The 9608-nt window shown below is 40.0% G+C and overlaps 1 protein-coding gene across 1 annotated transcript in view; it reads right to left on the reverse strand.

Moving 5' to 3' along the window:
* Positions 1–2832: 2832 nt before the first annotated feature.
* Positions 2833–9608, reverse strand: part of LOC109466547 (catechol O-methyltransferase domain-containing protein 1-like) — a 14089-nt gene continuing 7313 nt past the window's right edge. Inside the window, exons 3-7 of the mRNA XM_019764280.1 lie at positions 8774–8879; positions 8401–8519; positions 6696–6750; positions 4970–5103; positions 2833–3246 (exon numbers count right to left, since the gene is read on the reverse strand). Coding sequence (XP_019619839.1) covers positions 3091–3246; positions 4970–5103; positions 6696–6750; positions 8401–8519; positions 8774–8879 — 570 coding nt within the window. The 3' untranslated portion in view covers positions 2833–3090. The remainder of the gene's footprint in view (positions 3247–4969; positions 5104–6695; positions 6751–8400; positions 8520–8773; positions 8880–9608) is intronic.

Below are 9608 nucleotides of genomic sequence, written 5' to 3' on the forward strand. Positions count from 1 at the left end.
TGGGTGGTTGGTTGGTTGTTGTTTTTTTACTTGGTTTGTTTGTTGGTTGGATGTCTTTTGTATATTATGTTATACTATATTATTGTTTTCCAACATTGTGTATATCTTTTGTAAATAATTTTACGTGTCTTTTTTATATTGTGTTATATTAGAGTACTGTTTTCCAACATTGTATATCTTTTGCAAATAATTTTATGTCATTTGTATATTATGTTATATTAATTGTATTTTGTTATCAAACATTGTGTATATCTTTTGTAAATAATCTTATATTTTTTGTACATTATGTTATATTATTGTTTTCCCACATTGTGTATATCTTTTGTGAATTTTTTATATGTGTCTTTTGTATTTTATGTTATATATTTAGATGTATTGTTCTCCAACATTGTGTATATCTTTTGTAAATAGTTTTATATGTCTTTTGTATATTGTCATATTAGATGTGGGTCTTCCGAAGGAGTACCTGGCGAGTTCCATGACGGACAGAGTGGACTGGCGGGAGAGGGTTTGGGACCGGGAACTTCATGTACTTCCCACATGATGATGATATTAGATGTATTTTGTTTTCTACCATTTCGTATATGTTTTATCAATAATTTTATTTGTGTCTTTTGTATGTAATAATAATACTTGTTATGTTAGATGTATTGTTTTCCAAAATAATTTATATCTTGTGTACATTTGTAAAAGAATGAGAAATATAAAGTTAAGTTTATCACACCGACTGATTTGTTGGTTGCCAATGGACTATTTATACTTTTTAGTCATCAGGTTTTTGAATGTATTTTTTAGGTGGCCACAATGTACTATTCCTAGCCTCCTATATCTACCTAGTACTAATTGTTGTACTACACACTATTAAGTCAATTCTTTATACTAACTCCAAAAGCAGAACCATATCATCCAATGGCATATTCAATTTGGTAACAATAATAGTTTATACAATTATTACACTTATAAAATAGTTAAGTTTTGTTGCATTGTTGGCTTGCCATACATTGTACCATGACTGTACCATAGTTGAGCAATAAAGTTCATTCATCAATTTATTCATCATTCATTCATATCTGTTTGTTTGTTTGTTTTTATTTATTTAACCAGGGGGATACATATCGCCCGTAGGGCGCTTTTCAATGAACCCTGGGCCTGGGGAAGACCCCAAACAAAAACATCAAACTCAAACTAATACAAATAACAACAAAAGTAACTTATAAAGTTACAAAAGTTACTAAATAATACTAAGGTAACTTAAGTAGCATACATTGCGCATGAAATCATAATACCAAAATAAGTGAAACAAAAGTGAAGCCTGACCATCATATAACATAGAACCAAGGTAGGACAAAAAAGAAATCAAGATTAAAATCAGGCTTGGAATTTGCATATCAATGATTGCCCAGTACATAAAGTTGTTTGAAGGCTGCTAGGGTCATGGCTGCTTTTAGTTGATGTGGTAGTGGGGCATCAGGCTTCACTGGAGGACTGAGAGCCAGAACATAGTACTGATGGTCAACTTAATGGCATCCAATGCAGTTTTTAGGGCTTGGAAACCAGGTTTTCAATATTCTAGTCACTTAGTTGAAACAACACTATCCCAATGTATATTGACCCTCATGGAGCAAAAATACCCAACATTCTCGGACGGAAAATGGTTACTGGAAGGGCCCTTGACTGATTTTTAGGGTACCACCTATAAAATTAACGGTGCACACCCCAGTTCTTCCGCGACCGGGGTCCGTGATAGTCCGTTGTAAAAAAGTGACGAAAGGGTTTTGAGGGTCCAAGTTTGAGGTGACATTTCTTATAAACTGCCACGAAGTATCATTAAACATTAACATGGCTGAAGAGTGTAAGAAATGGTGATTTTGGGGTGAAAATTTCTTTTGGCTCCGAACCTTACTTCCGGGTATCCTTGCGCGCCAAGTGTAATCCGCCCGTTTGACCTAGTTTTCGCTCTGTGGCTTCGTAGGGGTGGATTTGCAACCCCTCGCGCCGTGGACTGTTTAGAAAATTACAGTACTAGAATTTTCTTTATAATTTACTCGGGTATAGTCAAGGCTTGGGTCTTTCTGCCAGCATCAGTCATTTCTGCCGGAAAATTTTTTTTTGTGGGATTATCCTACGCGAAAATTTGCAATTTTGGGCATTAATTTTGGAGTGAAAATAATGTTTTTTCCGTTGATTTTACCAAACTTAAAAAGGTTGAAGAAACCAAACTCAGCTTGTCTTGTAGCTGAAGAGATACCCTTTCGTCCCATATACAGTTATTCTCCTTCCGAATTATTCCACGCCAGAGACGGTCGCTAGATTTGAGGGTGTGCAGCTTCGAAAAGAGGCCCCAAATAAACTGGGGTGTGCCCCCTAAAGGACTTATCTTCAGGTTTGTTTCTGCAGTTTTAAATACTCAAAGTATGAAATAATGATTGAAATGTACATATGTTAGATAATGTGTATCATATAATATAAAGACTTACTTTTTTAAATCAATTCCAGTTTTGCTGCTCTGAAATCACATTGGATGCCTTTAATGGTGGTATCTGCCCTGTGAATCTGGGAGGACAGCATGCCATCCTCAGAGGGTCTGCTACACTCCAACACTGAGAGCATGCCCGTAGCCAGGATTTGAATGGGGGAGGGTTCTTTCCGGTGCTTGAGGGACCAGCGAGGATTTGAATGGGGGAGGGTTCTTTCCAGTGGTTGAGGGACCAGCGAGCACCGAAGGCGCGAGGTTCCTAGGGGGGTCCGGGGGCATTCTCCCCTAGCCTGGGTTCCACCAACTGTGGGAGCGGACGTAAACTAACCAGGATGGAACCCTGAGGCTATTCTCCCCCAGGAAATTTTGAAATATGAACCTTTTGAAATGGCATTTCCTGGGTTTCTTTAGAGGATTTCAGAAAAAAATCAGACATAACTTTTTTCAATGACAAAGTGAGCTGTTTTCCTACAATTCTACCTTCGCTGGTGACACGAATCAGTCCACCTTTTAAAGAAAAATCTTCAACCTTTAGATAAAAAGTGGACCAAAAAGTGTGGGGGGGGGGTTGTCTGAAGCCCCCCTGGCTACGGGCAGGCAGAGTCACAACTTGGTCAGCACTTGAAGGCCAAGGTCACACCGTCTGCGACTGTGAGCATGCTGATGTTGACACGAGGGTCCTCGTGTATCTTCTTGTTGAGACGTACGATGGCAGCTGTATCAGCTGTCCAGGTGCTCTCAGCTGTCAACACTCGACCGCTCCACAGCACCTGGAGAAGCAGACAAAAGGAAAAATTTTAAACTTTGCAACATATTCTCTCTCTATATATATATAGAGAGAGAGAAGTACCGAAGAATACCATGCAGCTATATGAAATCTTTATGGAAGAGAGACATATTGAACCTAGTAATCTATACATGTAATGTCAAACCTGCCAAGGAGACCACCTCTTTTAGCTGGCAACCTGTCCGTGGTGACCACTTTTTCTCGGTCCCCAAAATTTTCCCCATTGACACAAGCATTAAGCAACCTGTCCAAGGTGGCCACCAGGCCAACGTGAGTTGGGTCCACTCAAGGCCTGACACCTGCCCATGGTGACCACATCATTCTTGATCATCTTGATTACTGATAATAACTAAATGAGAAATCATGAAGAAACCAGTTTTCCTTGACTCACAGCTGGATGATGTTTTTGTTCGAGGTAAATTGTTCCATGTGCCACCCTCCCCACATGCATTTACAGCATTTTGACATTAAAATATCTCAACTTGGAAACCATTTATATGCCTCAGTCATGTTGTGAGGCGACCCTCTTCAAGGAGACCACCTGTCCAAGGTGACCACTTTTCTTTGGTCCCCTGGGTGGCCAGCTTGGGCAGGTTTGACTGTATAGTTCTACACGTGCATAATATTTTGCACCTTGGTGTTTTTAATCATCAAATGTCTGTAATCATTTTCTTGTTAATCCTAGCAGCCACACAAAGTTAGTGACAAATATCATCCTTGATAGAGACAGCACGGGGTTACATCAGAGCCCTCTCCCTTTCCTTGAACCGTGACCACAGCTACGAATGTACTTCCCGTATACATGTACAATACACTCATCCAGTCTCATGACTAAACTTGACCATGATGCTGACAAAAGATGGCAGATGCTGTTGGAGAGCTTTTTTTCTTCAATAATCATAATTGTAAATCATACCTATCAGGTTAAATCTTTCTTTTATAAAAGTCTGTGAGTACTAGTAGAAGGATCCAACTGACTGGACAACTTCATGTCAAGATCCTTTAACTTCACCTTTAAGTTTGTAAGAAGAAGTAAGGCCAATTCATCTTCTAATGCCTCAAAAGAAAAAGTCAAACCCAAGAAATCTACATGTAGCTCAATCAACGCATATTTTAGAATGAAGAATTGTAGAAATTAATTGAGAATACATACAAACATAATTACATGTATACAATATGACTTCATATAAGCCTTTGATGAAACAAAGAGTAAGAAACTACAGAACTGAAGGTGATGATCTCACAGATTACCCACCAGACACAGTCAGAACCTATCCTTGAAACTGCCCCTAGTCACCTAGTGTGCCTTGAATGTGACAAGCAAAAGTTCTCCTACACAGGCCCTATCCTCTGGAACAGGTTGCAACATGATACAAAGACCTGCCCGTCCATGTCTACTTTTAAAATGAGATGTAAAAATTGGCCTGACCTCTGACCCCTCCATACCAACAATTTGGATGGACAATGACTGGACTGGACAATTTGTACTTTTTGTTATTATCATTATTTACCTGTCCAATGTCATTGGTTACTTACTGTTTTTCTTCATTATTATTGCCATTATCATTATTTACTGTACCCCAATTTTACTGTTTGTATGTGAATGTTGTGTTTGTCATGTAAAACAGGGCCCCATTGGAAAGTGTAATCATTTCATGAGCCACCCTGTATAAAAATGACAGAAAATAAAAATAAAATAAACTTACATTGTCCACAGCCACCAGACCTCCAGGCCGCAGCAGCACCAGGGACTTCTCATAATAGATGTCATAGTTTGACTTGTCTGCATCGATGAACACAAAGTCATATGTTCCTGCCTCTCCAGCAGCAATTAGCTCATCTGTGTGGAAGACATAAATGGACTTTAAACTAGAAAGGTAACATTTGCATATGCATAATGTTTACCTTCACATGGCCCAGCTTAACAAACTACTGCTTTGATCATGCATCTTAACACCAGTTATCATCATGGTGACAGATGTCTGGTCCTGGTCATTGATCTCATTTGTTTGGAGAAGAAGAGGAAAAAGAAACAGCTAAAACAAAAAAATATGTTTTCCTTCTGTGAAGGTAAACGTAACAAGACTGGAAATGAAAACATACATTGCCATGGCAACGGCATTTGTTGGTAAGGTTACTGTTTGCATGTTACTGTCGTGATTTTGGGGAAGCCTCATTGTGGTCTGTCATGGGTTTGCAGGGTTGGACAAGTTTTCAAAAATCCACTTGCCCTATTGGGCAAGTACATGGTCATTTCCACTTGCCCAAAATATACATATTTCCATATAAGGTGGTTTGAAATGCACCAAACACTGTAGCGCCTATATACATTTTGTACTCTGCATCCAAAAAAATTGCTTGCCCAATCAGGCAAGTGCATGCAGGGACCCATGCACTTGCCCGAATGGTACTTTTACTTGTCCTGGGCAAGTGGACTTGTCCAACCCTGGAAACTTTGTTAAAAACAACATTTGAGGTGGCAAGTCTCTGGGAAAACCTGCCCTGCTTTCTGTGAGCCCTGGGCTCAGGGGTCAGGATAGGAGTGATCTACTGAACTGCACTGTCCAGACTTAACACTAGAGCTGTGTACCTAAACAAATTTTAGGTACAGGTACAGGTACAGGTACACAGGTTTAGGTACAGGTCCGGACCTGAACCTGTACCTGAACAATTCGACCAATTTATATGCTCTTCTGAACTCCTTCAATAACAAAAAAAAACATAAATAAACTTGATAGTTAAGGTTTATTCTTTGTTTATGGCGAATGCTCAGATAAAATATAGGCTATATATATGTTTTTGTTTTCATGAACACACTGTCCTTACACAGGGACCCATTGTTAACCAGCTATTTACACATTTGAGGTCACAAATAGGCATAAAATTGGTGTGAAATTGTTTAGGTACAGTACCGGTACTGAGGGATTAGGTATTTTGGACCTGTACCTAATCAATTTTACCGGTACAGTATCGGTACTGCGTACCGGTACACAGCTCTACTTAACACTGGTAACAATTAATGTACATCTAGACTTTCCTATAGTTATCACCAACAGCATTATACGGATAAACATGTATTAATATTAGTAGCACCTTTAGTAGTTCAGTAGATCACTCCTCCCCTCCCCTGAGTGTATAGTTGAAAAGCCCTTAGGGGTCACAAAGAGTTGGGCCCCAACATTATACACGTTCTAAGGGTTAATACATAGGTTTTAAAAGGCTCTATAGATTAATTTGAACACATCTCGCATGTACTGAGTGCGCCGCTTTTTCGAATTTGAACAATAGTAACAGTTACAGTTACGGGCGTCCTCTCTAATAGGACGTGAAGCTGGAGGTCACGGGTAAATTTCTTTTGAGAAATTTTAAAGGTAGATATCTTTCAAACACTAGTTAATGGAATTAGTAAATAACCCTGGACATATCCCCTACCGAGTGTGTTGGCTGCAGGCTGTATTCTCACATCTATCTTGTGCTCCACTCCTGCCTGCATGGAGAAATACAACATAGTCAGTACCACGTCTGTCACAGGCTTTCCACATGTGCACGTGGAGGTGTCAACATGACATTTGCTATGACTGTGTACTAGGTTATAATGAGAGTTCTAGTCAGTGTTCATCTTTCAATCATTTAGGCCACACCGACTTAATTCTTATGGATGACATCCTCTGAAGACCCCCAAACTAGTATGCGCAGGCGAATAAAAAAAAACACAGGACTACAAAGCTGGTATTGTGAATAGCGATGTATACGACAAGCCGGCACATGCAGGCTTTTTGTGGAATTCATGAATCAGCACTGTGCGTATGTACGTACTGAGTAATTAAGTCACGGAGCTTCAGTAGCCTGGGTGCCGTCCTCCAGATTTACCATCGGCTCTGTATTACTACCATGGACTACCCAGGCCTACTCAGTTGGGTTAAGGCGGCCTAGGTTGATATTCATCTTCGAATTCGGGCGTGTGTCTGCACGATTGCCACAGACATGTTTCGAACCCAAATCATGTTCCACCATGTTCGATATGACGTCATTTGAATAGAACGCGTGTTCTAATTCGGGGTTACCAGCGGTCATTTGTATGCTTCCCCTGTAAACCCGCGTTGTTACGCATTTTATTCACGTATGTCTTAAAAGGCTTAACGCGCAGCTGAAAACAGCATAATTGATCTTTAGAGTAATCCATGTTTACGTATTGTAACTTTTTTATCAAAATTGTCTGAGGCTATTTTGCATATAAGTCGATATTTTTTAACTGTGGCAATTTTTTAACGAAAAATGACAGAAAAATAGCTGTTTCTGTCGTTTTTGACCCAAAAAAACAATGTAACTGTCATTAAAAAAAATAAAATAGAAGATAATAAAACAAAATAGCCTCGGACAAAAATAATAAATATGGGATTGGCTTTCTACTTGTAAAATATCATGATGAAAGGTGTTGTTACCGCTTGCGCGTAAAGCCATGAAGTAAACAGCTTTTTTTAACCAAAATGTTGATTTTTAACCCAAAAATCCAGAAGTAGTAAAAACAAAATAACCTTTATTCAATGTGCTTTAAGTACTACTAGAACTGTGTGAAGTTTAGTTGTGGTGCGACCAAGCTATCAAAAGTTACAGGCATAGTATGCCGTAGGCTGGCTTAACCCAACCGAGTAGAGCTAAGGCCAGAGCCTCGGAGGACGTGATCTTTTTTTGGGTTTGAGAACAGGCAAAAATCAATGTGCCCGGGGATGTTATCCATAAAATTACATCAGTGTGGCCTTAGGTGCCTTTGAAATATCAGGCAAACCAATCACCTGTAACCATCCGCGTAAACCTTAGGCCCGATTTACACGTGTGTCGTTTATATGTGTTGGGCGTGAAACGACGCGGCGCCGCACTGCGCATTTTGTGCGACAGATTTTTTTAGCACGGCCCCTCGCGTCTGTGGCACAGGTTGTTTACACGCTTAAAAAAATCTGTCGCACAAAACGTGCCACGCGTCATTTCATGCCCAACACATATAAACGACGCACGTGTAGCTTGGCTGAGCCCTGGGCAGTGAGAATGCATTATTCAGTACCTCTGCAAGGAAGATCTGAGCAGCAGAACAAGCAAGGAAGATTCTACAGCAGTAGAACAAGTTTTTTGAACTAGTAACCTCTTTCCAGAAGGGCCTGCCCAAGTTGACATCAGTGTCGGTGATATCACAGGCGATGAGTTTTCCGTCCTGAGGTAGAGCCAGCGCCATGGACAGGCTGTTATACCCTGTAAACACTCCTACAGGGAGAAACACAGACAGTGTTAAAAAAAAAGAAATAAATTTGAAGTTTTCACACCTTGGTGATGAGTTGAAGTGAATTTTTTGGCCTCCACAGCTGCTACACTCTCAGAGTCTTGAAAGTTGAGACGCTGTTGTATGTCAGCGGCCTCCAAGCATTACGATCTTGGCAAAGTGGTTGAAAGTTGTATCCAGTCTTCGATTATGTAACAACCAAGATATAAAATGTTAGAACCAACACATCAATACATACCAATTTCAATAGCCTTCCGCACCCCCATGGCTCGAGCAATGTTTGCCAGCAGCTGACATTCCTCGGGGGCTGCCAACATCCTATGACGCCACAACTTCAATGTCATCTATAAAAAAACAATGAAACAACATGACTTTCAGACAGTGAACTCTTTATCAACCCGAACACTAGCCTGGATACCAGACCAGGGCTTGAAATTCATTTTTGGGAATAGGACACTGCACTGGTGCACCCAACCTGGTGCCCAAAAAATTTTGGGGGTGCACCATATGAAATAAAATCTAGTAATTACAGATCTTACTGCTCCTCTTCTAGGCTTGAATCTGAAATGGGAGCTAACTTCAAAATCTTAAACAAGTACTACAACAAGGATTTTATTATTTTTCTGACACTTAGAATTTAGTTAGATGCCAAGAAAATCCTGTATACTATTTAATAATTTAAGAAAAATTTGGGTGCACCAGTGCACCTACAGAAAAAAATTGGGTGCACAGCTCCAGCACTAAGGTGCACATGCACCCAGTACTAGTATTTCAAGCCCTACAGACCCTGTGAGATGTGGTACTCCCTCGGCTGGACCCGGGGTCTGATTTATTTCTTGGAAAGCCGAATAGATGACTCTAGGAAGTGTGTTTCTGTCAAACCTGAGAGTGGTTGGGCAGAGACCTGATTAGTAAATTTTTTTTCTTTGTTCTATTGTGATGGGGTCTGGCACCAAGGCTTATAATCCAAACTCCCTCACCCTTAGGCCACACCAATTTAATTTGTTGGTTCTCGGATTTTTTCAGAAAAAATAATGAAGCGACAGGGCGAAAAAAAAAAAAAAAAAAACGAA

This window comes from Branchiostoma belcheri, unplaced genomic scaffold (assembly GCF_001625305.1).
Source record: "Branchiostoma belcheri isolate BF01 breed outbred unplaced genomic scaffold, Haploidv18h27 scaffold169, whole genome shotgun sequence".
Lineage (NCBI taxonomy): Eukaryota > Metazoa > Chordata > Leptocardii > Amphioxiformes > Branchiostomatidae > Branchiostoma > Branchiostoma belcheri.